Source organism: Cydia fagiglandana, chromosome 15 (genome assembly GCF_963556715.1).
Source record: "Cydia fagiglandana chromosome 15, ilCydFagi1.1, whole genome shotgun sequence".
NCBI lineage: Eukaryota > Metazoa > Arthropoda > Insecta > Lepidoptera > Tortricidae > Cydia > Cydia fagiglandana.
In genome coordinates, this window is record NC_085946.1 from 8,538,638 (window position 1) to 8,559,243 (window position 20,606).

At 39.8% G+C, this 20,606-nt stretch overlaps 1 protein-coding gene across 3 annotated transcripts in view; it reads right to left on the reverse strand.

Moving 5' to 3' along the window:
• Positions 1 to 20,606, reverse strand: part of LOC134671299 (apoptosis-stimulating of p53 protein 2-like) — a 408,163-nt gene that overhangs the window by 295,810 nt on the left and 91,747 nt on the right. For 2 of the 3 annotated variants that reach the window (XM_063529120.1, XM_063529123.1), the window contains one exon: positions 16,972 to 17,061. In XM_063529120.1, the coding sequence (XP_063385190.1) occupies positions 16,972 to 17,061 (90 nt within the window). Of the gene's footprint in view, positions 1 to 11,900; positions 12,231 to 16,971; positions 17,062 to 20,606 lie in introns of those variants that run through there. The other variant, XM_063529122.1, reaches the window with a different exon arrangement.

Sequence of the window (20,606 nt, forward strand, 5' to 3'; positions counted from 1 at the left end):
CTCGTCCGCGGCGTCGTTACCTCGGGATCCACTGTGTCCTTTGATCCATTGTAAGGTGATCTTATTGTTCTGACATACCTCCATTAGTCGTTCGTGGCATTCGTGTATAAGTTTGGATGTGACTATATGGCTTTTTAGGGCCATTAAGACTGCTCTGCTGTCGGAGAGTATGCGGATGGAGGATCCTACTACCTTCCTTGCAGTGATGGCAGCCGCCGCGTTAATGATGCCCATGCACTCAGCCTGGAATACCGAGTTATGGGCTCCTAGCGGAGAACTATAATGCATCTTAATTATTTTTCGATCGCTTTTCGATGTAAGTAAACAAGGAACAGTAAAAAGGAACGCCTTTAGCACCAAATTACCTAAGTATGCCTACGGCTATTTTTGAGATAAGATAACCAGGCCCTATGCGAGTCCTTATGAAACCGGTAGGGATTAGATGAAAAAGGAACGCCATGTTACGAAACTTACGAAATATAAACATTAGGACATTAGCAAACCTTGTAAATTAAGTTGAAGTTGAGTAAGAAACAAAAGTGCTAATAGGTAACTAGGGTGCGACCTAATTAAATTTGAAAGAAAGTGTAGAAACAACTTCAATAGTATTTTCCGATGTAATAATACGGTAAGATAAATTACCACTTTCATGGCTACAACACAGACTTTCTCTCTTTATCTTACTTTGAGATGCTTAATTATACAGTAGTTATTTAATTTCTATAAAACGCTGGCCGAATGAAATGTGAGTTATCTGTGAATTAATAATGAGTTTTTAGCGGCGTTAATTATCTAATTGGACATACTGATACATCAGTATTGGATAATATATTACCGAAAGATTCTCGGCCACTTTACGAGTATTGGAATTAATTATTTCGTAGTGACAAAGTCACGAAGCGGCGTGACGATCAAATTACGGTGAGTTTTACTGTTCCATTCCATTCGTCTTAACACTCGCTTCTATATATTTAATAAAAATGCAATTTTGCTCCATTAAATCTTCCTTTGACCTTTTTCTTTTGTTTTTTGTCGACCTAGGTATCGATGGGCGGATGTGGTGGACGCTGATCTGCGCGAGCTCCGGGTTGAGAACTGGCGAGAAACGGCACAGGACCGGGATCAGTGGCGAGCAGTCGTGTTGGAGGTCAAGACACACTTTGGGTCGCTGCGCCAGAGGAGTAAGTAAGTAAGTAAATCTTTCTTTGATTAAACGTTTCCTACTAAAAATACCCTTATCCCAAAAATATCTAAAATACCCCAATTTTGATATATGCATTATGGTAATTCATATTACATATAACTACAAACTAAACACGTGGTAGTCACCATGTAAATAAATTACTCCGTGGCGATCGTACTTGCAACACAGTGGCGAAATTTACATGGTGGGTAAATGCCAGTTTTACGTTATACTTGGTAGTTAAAATTCTATAGATATAATAGATATTCGAGTACAATGGACCAGGAAAGTAGCATGAATAGCACACATGGACTCGTTTTCGTGTCAGTACGATAGCATAGAAATGGTCCGACTAGAACTTTAAGATACGTCAGTTAATAGATCTAGAAACGATATGGATTAGATATGTCAGTGTCACATGTGACGTTTCTTCAAACAAAAACGTCACTTAAACTTAAAGTTCGAATCGGGCAGAAAGTGTAGGTTTAATCAACAAAGTAGAGGTACAAAAGCAACAATTGCCTAATCACATCAACTGCGAACTGGGGCCCTATACAATAAAATGTAAATAAGAGCTACATAAGCCCGGACAATGCCATTTACACGTATATTTACGCAAGTGTGCAAACCTAGGCCGATTCCCGCGCCAAGCCAAACACTAAACATCGGTCCCTTTGCTCGTAAAGGAATGTACATAAGTATGACACACGACACTTTGTGACTATGGCCAGCACAGAGATATAATATAATATAAGTAATGTTTCTTTCAGCGCATCTTTTGTGAAATATTGTTTATATATCTCACTTTTTCGAGTAAGGTAAGGGGGAGTAAGGTATACCTATACTAAGATATTCAGAGGCCCTACCCTGAAAAACGAAATCATGATTCAGATCGAATCGAGGCAGATAACGAAAGCGAAATTACGATTATATTTTTTTGCGGTAGGCCATCAGTTACTTCTACAATAAATGTGTGAATAGATACATCGTTAAATTTTAATCAATTAATAACTACTTAGAACTTTGCCTCCGACACGAGGAGGCCAAGACTCATTTTGGGTCGTTGCGCCATTAAGTAAGTAAGTAATAACTTGAACTTATAAGACTTATAAGTCCATTCTGCGGAGGTTTATCGTAGGGACACGAAATGCAGTTCAAGCCACGTTCGAGCACGATTTCTGACCGAATTTTCGAGCTGAGGAAGGGTTTTATGTGAGGGGGCTGAGGAGGTTCCACTATAATTCTGTACACGAGTACCTACAGATTGTTTGAGTTAACGTAATCTGCATTATATGTCCGCGGCATTCCGCCCGGAAAACTCCAATATCAACGTAAGCCTTTCATTCGCGTTTTCTTTAGGGATTACTTTCAGGGCCCGGCCATTGTTGCGCGGCCCATTGTCGTGAGATCAGATAGCGACAATGAGGCTGGAGCAATTAAATGTTGCCATTAGACTGCTGGCTGAAACAATCCACAATGGTGCGGCCAGGCCACGTGAGAGGAATCGCATGAGAGTTTTTTCATCATTAAAATAGGCACAAAAGATTCACGCCTATGGATACGGTGCGGACGGAATTAATTATTGAAAGTGTTATTGTTAAGACTAAATTGAGGGGAAATGAAATGACGTGAGGCTGACGTTTATGTGTCATTCGGCTAGAGTTTTTTGGGGTTCCACGTCCAAAGAGTAAAATCGAAGACTCCACTGTCCGTCTGTCTGTCTATCACCAGGCTGTATCTCATGAACCGTGATAGCTAGACAGTTGAAATTTTCACAGATGATATCTCTGTTGCCGCTATAACAAAAAATACTAAAAAGTACGGAACGCTCGGTGGGAGAGTCCAACTCGCACTAGTCCGTTTTTTTTCTGTAGTGTAGCCGTTTACTTCTGCCGACGTCTAAAGAGCATCTAAAGTAATCTTAGGGCTAATTTAAACGCCGCGCGACCTCGCATGCGATTTTAGCTACATTGCGGATTGTTGGCTACGTCCAATTCAACGGAGCGATCAAAAACCGCAATGTAATGAAACTTGCATGCGAGTTCTCGCACCGCCTAAATGAGCCCTTACAGACGCAGCATGCCAAAAGTACCGGCTTTTATATGCGTGTGTGTGTGTGTGTAGCACGCTACAACGTGTGAGTGCATCTCTAACACCATTTAAGACGTCAGCATAGATCCTTTGGAAGGGCGTGAGATTTAAAAATGGCTTTCGAAGGTATCTCTTTAATATAAAAAGGCAATCTTGTCCCTATAAGGTAAGATTCCTTATTTACCTAATTACCTTGGACGGGTTTGACATAATGAGTGTTGTCGTCATACATTGTTGAACTGTTCAAACAGTGCATTGACCGAAATAAGATAAATGCGTGTTTGTAGTAGGAGTCGGATTCTGTGAGGAAGTGACATTCATGAGCCGGTAAATGAGCAGGGGAAATACGAGCGGGCGTGGGCGAACATGAAGCTGTGAAATAACAAATGGATGTCGTATGTCGTATCACATATGAGAAGTTGTGACTATATTTGATAGATAGATAGAATACTCTTTATTGGCACACCTCAGTAAAAAGGTACAAAAGAAAAGTACAATTGATGAAATGTAGAGGCAGACCACAGAATATTTATGTGTATTTTAACCGGTTAAAACAGCAAATAGTTTCTAATAAATTAAGACCCAATAATCTAGTTTCTATTTGTTTCTCTACTGCCCGCACAGGCGCACATGGCGATCCTGCCACTGAGAGATGTTGAGAATAATAAGTGCAACCCGCGTACTAAACGGATACATTGCATTAGGTACATAACATAGGTAGCTTTTGGACAGATACAGTTACAATAATAAATAGGTACACCGTCAGAATCCCTCTCTATAAGTTCGTTTATTTTAGCATTAGAAAAAAGGTAAACAATCTTGACGTGTCTTTTTATTGAAAATGATTGAAAAACGCTTTTAAAAAGTAGTTTATATTACTTATGAAAGCAAACGAATGTAAATAGTCGTAAATGATTTATAATTTTTACATATTTGATGTGACTCATTTAAAAAAATAGTTTATTTAATAAAAAGATACGTCAAGATCGCTTACTTTCTTTCTAATGCTAAAAAAACGGATAATAGCAGTAGATAATGTAAATTACACAAGTTTATGAACACCTACTTTGTGGTCGTGACCTCATGTCTGAGGGACGTCACTCCTATGGGTTATTCTTCCTACCACTGCTCTCCAGGCCTCTCGATCTTCGGCCATCTGCATCGTTGCCTGGAGCGAAGTCTGGGTAATATTTTGGACCACATCTGACAATCTACTGGGTGCACGCCCTCTACTCCTTCGTCCGTCGACACTCCCGGTAATAATGCGCCTTTCTAGCGTGTCCGTGCCGCGTCTGACTGTGTGGCCGAAGAATTTGAACACCTACAGATGTCTCCCATTTTTAAGAAAGATAGCCTAGAGCCTAGAATACAACAGACAAAGCGGCTAGGACATATCCCGGATATGCAAAGTTCCCGCGATGGCAAACCACTGTTTCTGTATAACGGTGGGAACAGATAACATTAGAACAAACGGATTAGATATAGGAATCAAGGTAAAAGTATAATGCGGAAAGGTTGCAATTGTCTTACAAGAGTTTCTCATCGCTGCTTTTGTCCAATCGTCAACGCATGTACTCATAAAGAAATTGACATTAGATATGAACATTTTGCTAATTTAAACACCTATTTGCTGTAAAGGGATATCTACTTAGTTGGAGGATTAGATACGTACACATGGAATAGCCTACGATCATGCGGTAGGGAAAATCACGACTTAAGGTGACAGTCCATTTCCAACGACAGCTGCATTACTGTTCATTTTACTATGGAAATTGACAATGACAGCGACGCGTTCAGTACCGGTAGTGCAGCTGCGGTTAGAAATGGAATGTTACCATTAAGGTGACAATAACACCGACGCGTTCGTACTAGTAGTGCAGCTGTGGTCAGAAATGGAATGTTGCCCTTAGGTAACAATCAAATATCGGTTTTGTTAGATTAGACTGAGAATTCCGTACGCAGTAAGTACTTCTAGTATCTGTTCTGTATTATAAGAAAGATGTAGTAGTATAGCTAAAAGTATGGTAGAAAAAAGTCCCAACGAAGCTTCCTAGCTCGCGGCACCTACACTTGCCGATTCACCAAACCAGTTCCGGCCTTCCACTTGATCCACTCGGCCAACTTTCACGAGATTCCTCGGGGCCCGCCCGCCGTCTCGTGAGAACTCGACAACTCTGGCCGTCGAAATTTGGGAATATCGAGGCGAAAGTGATTTTCCTAAATTTCATTGATCTTTTATTGAAGGTTAAGGGCTGATTTAGACGGCGCGCGAACTCGCATGCTATTTATTATAGTTACATTGCGGACTGTTGGTAACGTCCAATTCAACCGACCGATCAAAAACCGCAATGTAATGAAACTCGCATGCGAGTTCTCGCATCGTCTGAATGAGCCTTAATGCAGCTTTGATATGATGCAGGTATCGAGCGTGAGACTGATTCTCATAAGTCTCTGTAGCATTCCATGAAGTTGTCTAACCGTTATCCCGTACAAACGCGAATTTCCTTAAGATTTGGAGGAAAGGCGTGTGTTTTTCTTTGACAAAAGGTCAAAATATATGTTCAGAAAAACATTCATCGGATTTAAACGCCGAAAACAAAGTTCTACTACGCGAAAGTTTGTACGGGACAGCGGAGAGCCCGTGGAATGCTTCCTCTACGAAATTCGATAAAAACTGTGCCCGCAGGTCGACCGCGTGGGATTCTGTGTAATTTCCCCGCCCTGGGGGTTGATTTCCATAAATAAAGTAGCATGTTCGACTGTTCAGTGTTCGTCGGAATTAAGTTTCTACAAATCTACATGCCAAATTTTATCTCTGACAGAGGCAGATTTATTTCGCATTTATAACATTATAGAGAAATTTAAATTGAACTGAGCGAACAACGCCGATTTTGTATTGATTAATAATATAGCTACTACCTATAAAAACCGTTTGAGCTCACATCGCATTATGCAACGTGTTAAAATCGAACTGCACACATTTGTATCGCACTCATTTTATAGTTTTATATCACTCATAATGATTTCAATGGAACAATTTTATGCAATTCTACTACATGCCCGACCATTTAAAAGAGGTTCAATTATTCTTCGTCACCTATCAGACTTGGGAAACAGATGGAATGAAACCACCAGACGTGTTCATATTGGTCGTGCGAGATCTGACGAGTCGAGATCACGAGCTATCCATTGTTGTGGCCTGAATATCTTTAACAACTGTGCGTAATCCACAGAAAGGTCTGAGAACACCGGATGCGTGTGCGTAGATGTGCGCGTTGTAGTATACAGATACTTATGAGAGACGGCACACCGCTTGCGTGATGTGTGCGTGGTTAAAGATGTGTTGTTTTAGCATAAAATGATGCAGGCACCTATTAAGATGCAACTGAATGATTAAGTACTTACGGTGTCGCAGCATATGTTAATGCCAAATGAGTGAATGTGCACTAAGTCTTAATCGGAGAGCCAATGTACCTATAGTGGTAGGTATAGGTATATGTATACTGTACATACGTACAGGAGTTTTGGGCACGTTTTTCCTCGGCATACAATTGATATAAAACTAGAGGTTCGGCAAATAATTCAGTGTTCACTGTTAAATAATTGTAACGCTGAGAATAACTTAGGTATACATGATGTTTATCGGTGTGTACCAGGAATTTCGCTTTTTATATAATTCGCTAGAAACTGAGAAGGGTGCATGGTGCATCGTCATTGCAATTTAGATAATCTTTTACTGTATTTAAGAATGTATACCTGTCTATCATCTTTAGTCACTATGTTGAGTATGTTGCATTCTAAACATTTCAGTTTTTATAGAAAATATTTACTCGTACTGCTCAGCGGGGATACTCCTTAAGACCTTAAGAGCAATAAAAAAGAAAAAAAAAACGAATGATGGTACGTGACGATGAGGTTAAAGAAGGAACTTAAAATGTCTTAAAACGGCTTTATGTTTCGTATCTGTATCTTTATTAGAGATGTGCGGCATTTGTCATCAAAATTGGTACTTATTAAGGGCATGATATTTTATTTAAACAGGTATTATGGAACGTAAGGATCGAAAGACCAATTTATAAAGCGCGCGGTTGTTTTATGCGATAAACGCAGGCAACGCAGCGTCAGGCGTGGCTCACTCCGCGATTTCGTCGCTTTGCTACAGGTAGCTAAAGCTGGAAACAAATTATCGGACGCGGCTGACGGGCGCGACATAAAAGTGTGCACAGTGTTCGGGACGTGGCTTTCGGCTGACAGGAACATCCAGCGCGCCAGATTTCTGTCGGATGTCCGAAGGCTCAAGGTCACGTCCACGGCTTACCTCCGATAGTTTGCACAGTTCAGTGTATATTCATTATCTAGATAGGTATAAGTCGCGGCTGTGAGCCGCGTCCGTCAGCCGCGTCCGATAATTTGTTTCCAGCTTAAAAGTACATCCGTTCCACACCAATTTTGGTAGCTAGCCATAAGCCGCGCGTAGCGCTGTCGCCACCTAGCGGCCATATCTGTCCTGATCGTAACAGACGCGTTTTGTGAGAGAGTGAGTCTTCTGTACCTAGTAAATATTATTTATTCCGTGGCTGCGTTGAAAGCATGCGATCAACGGAATTTAAGAACAAAGCCATATTACATTAGATAATCTAAAGTAATTGACACTATTTATATTGTTTCACGTGGTAAACGCAGCGATAAGCGCATTGTCATTTTTCATACATTCTGTTAACGTTAATGCATGCGTTTAACGCTGCGTTTATCGCAGAAACAAATCAAGCGTTTTACAGATGCATTACAATTTTATCGATAATCGCATCGACGGTGATGATTGCGAGAGCCAATCGTAAAATGAACAGTTAGGTACATTCGCATTTAGCGTATCGTAATATTATCACATCGACAAAACTAAAACGAAAGGTGAATGATCGACAGAGTCTGTCGGATCTAAACGTCACGTGTCAATTATTTATCAGATTTTATCACGTTAAAGTTTTTTGTAAATTCATATATTAGCCTTAGTAGGGAAGGTACTCAATACCTGTTATATTTAGTTAAGGTAACGTTTATATAGTTACCTATCCCGGATACTTAAATGACAGTTTGGTCAGTTTAATTGATCAATCTACTACTCAATCTGCCCAATCCAACTGTACCTAATTTTCGTACTTGTCTGGGATTTAAAAATGACATTAGTATTTCGACATTATTACGCTATTGCAATCAATTATTGTGTACAAAGAAGTAGCGATAATTAAGCACGACAATTTATAGTAACGTACTTACCAATACCAATTACAACATTAAGTTAAGTATGCAGATAAACACGTTTTTGTGAAACTGCATGGAGTGACAAGAGTGCATAGCAATGATATGTACTTATACAGTATTTTATATTTCGTGGTAGGTATCTAATAGGTAACTAACTACCTATTTCATAAAATTGCTGAACTATGTCACGTCCGACGCCGGTCGGTATCACAAGCTTCAATTTCCAAAAATCATCGGTAAATCGGAGCATTTAGTTCCCCTCTTCAAGCCCAATTGGAGGCATCCCAGGAATGCGCAGAGTCACCTCTTGTAGCTTCAAGTAGGTACTTTCGAGTTCCGATTTATTGAGATTTTCGTCGAGAAACAAATACTGTTATTTGCTTAGAGCGTTGAGACTTGCGTGTAGGTGAGTATCTATGGAACAAGTTTGTGAAGTAGGTTGGTAGCGTTAGAAAAATCGTGAGACTAATTCAATTTGATTTAAAACAGATATAAGTAGGTACCAAATACCTATATATATTTATTATATATATTTAATACGACAAGCAAATATATCCACCGCTTTCAAAATTGTATAAGAAGTTAAGAACATTACCGGCGTAGTTATGTCAGTAAAAACGATTTGAGCAATCGAAACGAAAAACCGAGCTGTTTTGACACTACAAACATACCCATTTATATAAAAGTGTAAAGTACATAGGTACCGCCACAGAATAAATAATAGTACTAGGTACAGAAGATTCACTCTAACAAAACGCGTCTGTTACGATTAGGACAGATATGACCGCTAGGTGGCTCAAGCGCCACGCGCGGCCTATGGCCAGCCACCAAAATTGGTGTGGGACGGATTCGGATGTAAGTACTTGTAACTTGTTGCGACGCGACGAAATCGCGGAGTGAGCCACGCCTGGTACTGCTAAAATCATAACCCGCCCCGTCATCCACCGGCGAACTTAAAAAAACCACTCCTTAAAATAGGTATATGGATCCTTTCGGATCTTTACAGCGACCTATCCTACGAAGCTTCGACCTATCCAGTTCCAACATAGCGATAACGGGATCGACCTCAATCTAAACAAGTAAAAAGTTTTCAAAAGAACAAAAGCCAACGCCAAGTGTTTAAATGCGGGCGGGATGAGATTGGTTCCACTTAAGGAAGTGTTTAAGATCTTTATCTGCGAATGTGTTTCTGTTCCGTAGACAATGCGTTTAGTGTTAAAGAAACTTCATCGTACCTTAAGGCACGTCTCCATTAACGAATGGCCATGAACCATGAAGGTCCGAGATGTAAATGTAAGTGATATAATATTAGACGTAACTTTAATATCGAATTATTGTTACTATAAATCGTTTTAGGTTGCAGTTTACAAATACCTATTCTTCGTTGCCTTTCAGTGTTATTTTTTTATATGATTTGGCGCTCACGTTGCTATAGACCTTGGCCTTACGATACCTACCTACTACTGCAACTTATTACTACCTAATTGCACATAAATTACAAAACCAACGTAATTATAGTATCTAATTAACAGCGTACCTATACTACATATAAGGCGCATTGCAGACGTACCTACGAGTAATGGCTCCTCTACACGATGGGCCAGCGCCACTCCAAGGAACGCATTTATGCGTTAGAGGGAGTAAGTGATATTGCTATCTCATTTTACCGCATGGCTGCTCTCCCTTGGAGTGGCCGGCGCTGGCCCATCGTGTAGAGGAGCCATAACATTAATAGACAAACACCCATGACTGTAGGCCAAGCATATGATTGGTGCGACAGTATAGTATGTCACCGCGAGATAGACTACCCGTCTTTTTCTAATTGTTTTAATTAAAGAGGCACGGGTAGTCTATCTCGACGCGAGATACTGTCGCGCCCTCGCGGCAATCATGTGCTAGCCCGGCTGTATCCCTAATATTTACGTATGCAACGCGTTGATGTTCTTTATAAGGACGTTCGGTCACGTGTCGCACGTGAACACCTAACTTAATATTACTACATCAAGTCGCATTCAGCTCATTCGAGGTTCAGTGGGCTCTTTTGACTATAGTTCGTTTAATTTAGCATTAGAAAGAACTTGCAAGAAGGTAAGCGATCTTGACATGGCTTTTAATTGAAAAACGCTTTTTAAAATTCAAAAACGATTACTTATGAAAGCAGAAGAATATAAATGATTGTATTAGATTCATAATTGTTGTATATTTGCCGTAACTTATTTTTAAAATGTGCTTTTCAATTAAAAGACACATCAATATTGTTTACCTAATTTCTAATGCTAAAAAAAACGAACTGTAAGTACATATATGAAATAAAAATCTCGTAATAATATTGTCATTGTGACCTCATGACCTGTGACAAAGTACGAAATGGTACAGAAATCAAATACCTAGACCGTTAACCTACCTACAATATACATACACGGCATACACCTAGGTAGGCACATAGGTATGTCCAACTTTAGGTTAATTTTATTATACCTACTATTTGTACCCATCGCGTCGAATGATGGTCTCTATGACAGTTAATTTTTATACGGAGTAGCTGTCAAATACTTAAAATGTTTGTAGACATTTTATGGAAGTTGTGTGTATGTAGGTATGTATGTAACCGTATATTGTAATTAAGTCCAACAAAGAGAGATTTGCACTTTTGCAGGAACTGTCTTAGAGACCACTATTCGACTAGCTAGGTATACCCTGTATAACTATAAATAGGTTATCTAACCCACCAAAATGCTACCATTATACACCTTTAACACTTAAAAATACCATTTTATAACCTATAACTATATTTTTATTTACAACAGAGGTGTCGAAGCTGGCTTTATCTTAATTTTCATAACCAGTCGTTTCCTTTCACTTCGTCTATCGCCAACTTTATTTGTTAGTGACAGAGATACCTATGCTCATTTGAAATTCTAAACTTCGTGGAGTTATGATTTCCTGTTTATGTACAGTCAGCGAAAAAATAGCAAAATAAACGAGTTTCAAATTATTGTACCCGATTTTACTTTCAACGATAGTCGTGTGGTATTAATAGATTATTTTGGTCATTACTTACCTTACCTCATTCTGCCCCTGCTGACGGTAATTAATTTCTCACACTAACCTATTTAGAAAAATATTGTAAATACAAAATAGGTTTTAAGAACTAACCTAAGATTGGTGAATATAGTGTGTACTTGGTCTATTTGTTTTTTTTTAATTTTGCATTTTGTTATAAGTAATTTATTTCCAGCCAGCATCTAAATCATACCACTTACCTAATTATCCGCATTAGGGTGCAGAATTTCTTATGATTAAGACTTTTAATAACTAATCAGCATATAATATGTTAAGATTAGTGTATATTTTGACAGCTACATACCCTGTGTAATCCTGAAATGAATGTCCCAATCCTTATTCAGTGGCACTTATTCACAACACAGCCGCACTACACCCAGGAACCACCTTTGGTCATCCGACACAAATTCAAATTTAAACTTTGCACAGCCACTTACAACGAACTGAGGTACCTGGCGAGATTTAAGCCAGCATTCACCGAGATGAAGGCTGTGTTACCAAACTTCCACAAATGTTAATATCACTCAAAAACACTGTCACAGAACTCAACCTAACCGTTTCCTAATTCAAAAATCAACGTGTTAACACATAACTTAAAAAAAACTAGCGAAAAATCGCTTCGTACGCACTCAGCGACGCGACGTTAAGTTGAAACTAAGTTGGATCTGCTATGAACCACGAAAGACCGTTGATCCAGTTGATCTGTCGGTAAAGCAGTTTTACTACCTTACCGACTACGTGGTGCTACAGACACGCTTGAGTATCGCTATCACCTACGATCGCGATACTCAAGAAAGAGATAGCGCGCGAACGTGAGTCCGTAGCGCGAAGTGGGAGAACTCAAAACCTGCGCCGGACCAGCGAAGCCTCTCAATACAGACGTATAGCAACAGGTGAATATTTTGAGCATGTGTGCGTGCAATGTTGCGAGTTTTAATACATGTGTGCGTTTACTTGATTGTAGTATAATGATAACGTGCCTATTTATTTATCAGTTCATGAATGTTTCTTAATTCTAATCTTACATTTAATTAATGTAACTTACGTTTAGAATTATATTGGCTTGACCACGTTGACGAGATAAGAGATTTGTTTGATCGTCAAGTTTAAATTAAATATTTACTTACCTGTAGGTAATTTCAGATAAATTAACCTGCCTCTACAAACTTTCTCTCTTTTGTAATACGCTGTAAAAGTCTGCATAATTATTGTTAACAGACCATCGGCACCAGCAGTTAGCATCAGCATTAGGTACCTACCTAGTAGCAGGGCCGGATTAAGCATGTCGGGGCCCCTAGGCAGTGCGAAGCTCGGGGCCCCCTACAGTCAATTCTGTACACAGCACATTCAGTACAGGGAAATAAAAGTTTGCGTTTTTAATTTCAATCTTCAGGCGTTGGCCGAGCCGATCCAATCGAACGATGTCTTTTTCGCTCTTTTTGCGTGGACATAAAGCTTTATTCTATCGGTTTTTGCCAATTCTGCGTCGCGTCAAGTGTGGGGAGAGCCCTTTAGGCTTAAGGCCAATTCCCAGTGGAATACCAAAGATGAGAGCTTTGGCATCATATTGATAGCACTCGCAGTGCAAGTATTATTTTAAACGTCAAAACTTCTATGAAATTATGACGTATAAATAATACTTGCACTGCGTATGCTATCAAAATCATTGCAGACTTTTCTTGGTCTAGGTACCTCTATTAATTCACCAGTCAAGATAACATGTAGATACAGGGTCAGTTAAAGAAGCAAAAATAAACGCGAGTGCAGCGAGCACTAAATTTTTTGACATTATTGCAAATTGTGAAACCGTGTTAAAAGGCCGGGTATCGATCTTCATCTGGGCCTAAAAGTCCAAAGTGCCCCAGTGAGGCGAGCTTTCATGCGAAGTCAAAGCCGTGCTTCATCAGGCTTCAGGATAAATAGTTCAACACGGATACGAACCAATGTCCTTTGTATTAAAAAGTGAGACCGCAGGCCGAGCTTGGCGCAGCGACGCCAAAGGCTAAGCTGAAGTAGAGGAGATGTGGAACACAACACAATAAACCAATGGTAAATTGAGGCTGAAGGTCGAGCATTCCTTTGAAAAACTGGGGACAATTTCGTCTTCTTTCTTTTTCTTTGTTTTAATCAATCTAGTCCTAGTGATTCGTCGAGTCGAAATAACCCAAAAGTTGTTGGTTGTTCGAAATATATTTCGAACCATTTTTCCTGAAAACCTCTAACTTTGCAACAGGTACCTACGCAGAATGCGCCTCGTAAACTTTAACGTATTGCTTCAATTTTATTATAGTATTTCATTAATTTAAAGAATGGATCGAAAAAAAAAACAAAAACAAAGCATATTTATTATTCATTATTATAAGAATAAAAAATTTACTCATGAATTTTGAGCCTATTGAACAAAATTTTATTTGGTGCGCGCTGAGCCGCCGGGGCCCCCTAGCCGAGGCGGGGCCCCCAAGCCGAGGCGGGGCCCCTAGGCAGTTGCCTACTTTGACTTAGGGTTAATCCGGCCCTGTAGATAGGTACCTAATTGAACTCAGAAATCGGGCGTAGGTATTTTGAAATTTGGCGCCCCGAGCCAATAAGTTTCGCCGCCCCAGAAGTCAAGGAAGAAAAACAAAATGCAATCCGCCAGGGGTGGCATAAGCCGCTCCAGCCGGGCTAGTATCTCGCAGCGAGATAGACTAGCCGTCCCTCTTTAATTAATACACTTAGAAAAAGACGGGTAGTCTATCTCGTGGCGACATACTGTCGCACCAATCATGTGCTTGGCCTACTGGAGTATTGGCGCCGCGGGCCATGGCCAGGAGGGCCTTGGGGTAGCTACGCCCCTGTCAGAAATAATTAATCAATGACAGATGAGAGGGAGCTGTCCATTCAATCGCCACCAACTGACAACAAAAGATCAAAACACCATCTTTTGTCACTAGCCAGTGGGCACACTCGCGCGTCTTTTATTTTTGCGTGATTCCTGACTGATGAGGGGATCAAGATTAATGTCCCGCAGCACTTCTCCCAAATTGGACGGCTCGTTTCACGGACGGATTATTAGTTTTTCCTTCGACGTCTGTCTGCCCGTGCTAAGTGACAAGTGTTAAAGTCAAATTACTTAGCTTTCGCGGGAGAAAATTTTATTGATTTATCTTTGTCGATTTGTAATTAAAAGAAAATGTACTTTAATACTTAATCAAGATAATATGCCATTATCTTTCTTCATTAGCTACCACTTTTATGACTATAATTCTGACTTGAGAAAGCGGGGAAATAATCGTCATTTTGATCGTGGTGGCTAGGTTGGTCCCAAAGTAGGTACCTACATAGTATATATTAAATGCGATTTATGCGATGCGATGGAAAAATTTGAAACTAATCAAATAAGTTCCAAAAAATTTCGATAATGTTTCTCACACACGTTGTCTGAGAAAATCCAAAGAATCCAAACATTCCAAACCAAACCATAACCATGTTTTTGTTTTATCGTAGTTAAATAAGTTTACATGACAATATAATGACAGTTTTCAATTGGTTTCGACAGAAATACTCATCAAGGAATACTTGTAAGTACCTATAATACCTACTGCCATTGAGTTGTAAACTTTTTGATTAGCGATGCCTCACTAAAATGAAATGACTACTACCAGGCGTGGCTCACTCCGCGATTTCGTCGCTTTGCTACAGGTAGCTAATAAAAGTACATCCGTTCGACCCCAATTTTGGGGTTTGCCATAAGCCGCGCGTGGCGCTATCGCCACCTAGCGGCCATATCTGTGCTGATCGTGACAGACGCGTTTTGTTAGAGAGTGAGTCTTTTGTACCTAGTACTATTATTTATTCTGTCCTAGTACATAATGGAATCACCATACAAAGTCACCTGTTTTTATTGTTCTTGAGTGTATTTGGGGTTGGGGGAAGCTTAGTTGAAAAGTATAAGCTTTTCTATTACTTTGTATCCCAAAACGGGCAGACGTGTGATGAATAGGTCCCGAGAAAACATCCTATTGTTTAATTTCCTGCTTAGCGGGATGAAGTAATAAAAACGTCAGCCCGAATAATATATGAGCATCCACATAAAAGCACAAAACTGTGATAAAGACCTACATCCGATGTTAATTGAATGAATTAAATCTTCTATTTCGCTGCCATACTTCACCGAAACTTTAATTAACAAAACAAAGACGCTATGAAACCAGGGGCTGAATTCAGAAACAAAGTTGTAATACCAACTCAATTAGACCATCGCGCTCGCGCACATGTTGAGCTTTAGAACCTGCGTGCACACATAAACAATTCATTTTCGATACGTCAAATGCATAATCGAAAATATTGCCGCTGGATCGTGTTAATTACGCATCCACTTATCAAACCGTCGACATCGAATTACTTCGGTACGAGTACATACTTCCATAGCTCGCCTTTGAATTCCCTGTGGCACGACAACGAAGCCTGATTCTGTAAAGCTTCAAACCCAGGGTACCTATAATAATTCGCGGCGGTGAAATGCGTGGTGCCTACCAATGAAAAACTACGGTTTATGAATTCATTTATAACTCTATCTTCATCAGTTTGATACAGTGGTTATCATTTCTGGTGTATGGAAAACATTACACCCCTGTCTGAGCTTCTTTTCTTGCAATAATAAGTCGTTAGGTCGAATACAAAAATATAGATGGTCAAACAAATTTTGTCAGTAGAAAAAGGCGCGAAATTCAAGTTTTCTATCAGACCATATCCCTTCGCGCCTACATTTTCCAAATTTGCCGCCTTTTTCTACTGGCAGGATCTGCTTGACCATCTCTATACCTCATAATTTTTACATTTAAGGAATAATTAAATAATTCACAATTCGGGCAAGACTCGAACATGCGAAATTTCAGAACATCGGTACGATTCTCAACAAACGGTGTTTTTTCCAGTTTTAATTTAATGTACTTTTTGTAGAGTCGTTCACATTTTAATAATAAAATAGTTGAGCCCATAATTATTTGCACTTATCATTGCATTTCCGAAGGCAGAATAAGGATCAGACAGAGCTGATAATTCGATTGGCACTCGGCCGCCGACGGTTTTATGGGAGTCGTCAATAAGGGGGAGGAACAAATAAGCGACGCAATTACGAGAGAAGGTCGACTCAGCGTGTAAATACCTACGTCAGTGTTGGGTATATTGGCAACCTGCAGCAGTAAAGATCGGTTTTCCTAGACCGTCTCCATACTAAATAATACGACTAAGGTCTCCCGTTCCATTCTAATTTAAATCTTAATTTTGACAAATCTAAATTGCATATTTTGTATTGGCATGTTTTGATGTCTGGGCGGCTAGAGGATATAAAACCAGATAATAATCTTTAAGAAAAATGAAAGGTTATTACTTACCTGTATCGATGTACTTGAGCACAAACTGAACCTCGGGTCCCAGAGCCGAGGCCACCTCCAGGGGTAGCTCCGTATCTCGTAACACGTGCACTGTTGAACAAATTAACGGGTTAGACTTTAGGGCATAGGTCTTCAGAGGAGTAACGCAGCGCACTACGTAGGCGAACAACACGCGAACGAGAAGCGAAGCGATGCGAACAACTTGGGATACCTCTATAGGTATCCCAAGTTGTTCGCGTTCGTACTTCTATAAGTACGAACGCGAACAACTTGCGCCCGCCACGTCGCGCCGTGTCGCGTTCGCGAGTTGTTCGCTTACGTACCGACGCAGCGTAAGGCAAACATTTAACCCTTTAGTGCAGCGGTCGGCAACAGCGGCCCACGAGTTCCCCTGGCTATTTTGTATGTTTGTCAAACAACAATGTCTGATAAAATCACACATATTAACAAAGTGCGGCCCGCATCAACTTCCTTAACTACTATGTGGCCCTTGGCTGCTAAAAGGTTGCCGACCGCTGTGCATACACTGCATACGAAGCCGAAATATATGGCAGTTATATTGAACTGTATTGACAGAGCTTTTTAAGTTTAAGTTTATACAAAATAAATGATGTTGATATGACATGCTGTAAAGGGTTAAATAAAATGGGCGTCAGCATACAAGTGTCCAGAAAAGTTTTATAATATTTGTTATCAACTTATCATTTTAGAATCCTTAGGCATTGCTAAATATGTCATATAGAGGTCTTGGTCTGCGATAAAGATATCATTGTCACAGCTGTCTTATACCAAAACTATAACTTTTAAAAACATGATGCTCTATGCTATGTAAATTTTAATGCTCGTATTTGGCGGTTCGAAAAACGAATTGTTGACATAATATTAAAATCGCCTTATAAATAATTAAACATTAAGTTACTTCTCATTCTATTAACGACGATGAAACGCAACACTCAATCTTATTAATCTTATTCCTATCATCGTCACTTATCGCAAAATGTCACGTATCTTAGAGGTTTCCTAACCGCAGCAGCCACTTTCTGATTCCTACATGAAGGCGAGTCTGATAAGAAGCCATAATAACGCTTTTATCATTACTCATTACGCCAACTGCATCCCACAGCTGAACAAAACTTAACAAGCATAACGGTATAAATAGGGCAAATATTAGTAGTTAATGCGCTGTTCGTGTCAATTTAAACGCAATTTTCCATATCATGTGACCCGCTTTTCTGCTCTTGACACACACATTGTCACCCTTTTATTATACCTACGAGTACGCACACATGTTGCCATCAATGTTGCCATCGAATCAAGCAAGAAAACTTATTAGGTGTTAAACAGTTTCCCATACCCGCGGTAACAGCTATAATGTTTCCACTTATACGCTTAGCATGTCAAATAGCTGTAGCACCCAAAAACTACTTATTGAAGTCCTAAGATAACAAAATTGAAATATCGCCCTGTTGCCTAGGACTGAAATAACATTGCGCTAAAAGCAGTCAGTATACTCAAAGCTTATCTAGCAAACCAGCAAAAAACAAGGTCCTATTCATTAATGACGAAAATTATCCGGTCCTTTAAATTGTGAAAGAAAATATCTGAGAATTTTTCCAACATCTGAATTGAGCTCATTATGTCAGAAGGGAAACAGGCAGCGGGTGTGGTTCTGATCGCTCGAGACAGTGGCTGAACAATCCATTATAAGGATCTCGGATTACTCATATTTTGTCCAGATTTCAAGTTCAAGTTATGCTGGTTGGCTTGCCATTGTTCGCCACCTATCGCAACCAATGAGAATTCAAGGCCTGTTCACAAACAGATACCGTCTCATTGTTTGATTAAAAACTGCGATCATCAGCGAAGGAAAAGTTGAGAGCGCAGGGAAAAAACGCGTGGCTATATTATGGCAAACGCATCGGCATTTAGGGAGCGATTCGACAAGTTTTAATGACTGCTGTGATGTGGCGACCATTCCTACCATTTAGCGATAACACGACACTTGAACGATATGTCGACCATGTCGTGAAAGAGTGGATCAGCTACACTCTAATCCAGAGCACGCAGTCGCTGTGGCCGAAATCGGTCAGGAGAGCATCATCATCTATTAGATTTGTCACTAGCTATCACAAAACTGACTAAATCTTTGCTCCAGGGAGGTTATTGCATTTTTGATATATACCTACCTATGCAAGTGTGTTTCCGGCAAAATGGGAGTAAGTACGCTTTTTTATTGAAAGTTTGACGGTCGTGTCGGTCAGGAAAAACCGTCTATTAGTGGCACTAAAGCTCAAACAGAGTATACACGTATAATTATGAATACTCTCTGCGACTGGGTATAGAAAACTATCGCTTCAAAAAAATCTGTGTTTTTATGTTTTACTCCTTTTCCGAGTAATGTAAACTCACTGGCTAAACTATTAGTTGTCACTGGGCTAGAGCTCCCTTTAAGGGGCCCACAGATTACCAGTTCGCCGGACGATATCAGCCTGTCAGTTGTTCGGAACTGTCAAATTATGGAGTGTAGAAGTAAAGGAGAGCTATCTTTTATGATAAGACGGTTGTAAAAGTGTCCAGCTGTCAGTATAAAGAATAGTTCGAAATCTCTCCGGTGGCGCTAGTAGGTAGCACCGGGAACTAACATGAATTTAGACCTTATTGACTGAGTGAAGTGCGCTGTCAGTTTTTTGAAATTTTATTAAAAATTTTCATAAAGTGATTTATTTAATTTAGGATTTCCTTGTGCAGTAAAACTAGCCGCCCCTGTCTCAGTACGCATCATATAGACTGCCACCTCTGTTATCTAGCCACCTCGGGCCTGGGCTTACCAGGCCTTAAGCCCCACATTCACACTCCTACCTTGTAGGCCGCCTCGTAGTCCGCCTCGTTGGGTAGGATTGTGTATGGGGGTTGCGGACTACGAGCCGTCCTACAAACGGCTAAACGGTAGGACGACTCGTAGTCCGCAACCCCCATACACAATCCTACCCAACGACGTGGACTACGAGGCGGCCTACAAGGTAGGAGTGTGAATGTGGGGCTTTAGGGCAAATCCACCGCTATAGGATATATTTTCTATAGTAAAAATGGGAAAAGTTTGCATCGTAAACAGTTGCCAAAGTGGGCGTAAGAGGAAAAAACAGAAAAATGTTACGAAATCCGTATCTTTTTTCCAACCAACGGTAAGTATGTAATTTTCACTACACCTTATAAAACAAAGTCCCCCGCCGCGACTGTCTGTTCGTGGGTTTGAATGTATCTTTGCGATAAACAAACTACTGGACGGTTTCAGTTCGATTTTCATGTATCAATAGAGTGATTCTTGAGGAAGGTTTACGTATATAATTTGTTGACTATAGTTCGTTTTTTTTAGCATTAGAAAGAACTTGCAAGAAGGTAAGCGATTTTGACATGTCTTTTAATTGAAAAACGCTTTTTAAAATTCAAAAACTATTACTGATGAAAGCAGAAGAATATAAATGATCGTATTAGATTCATAATTGTTACATATTTGCCGTAACTTATTTTTAAAATGTGTTTTTCAATTAAAAGACACATCAAGATTGTTTACCTAATTTCTAATGCTAAAAAAAACGAACTATAGTGCGAAGCCGGTCGCTAGTTATTTAATAAAA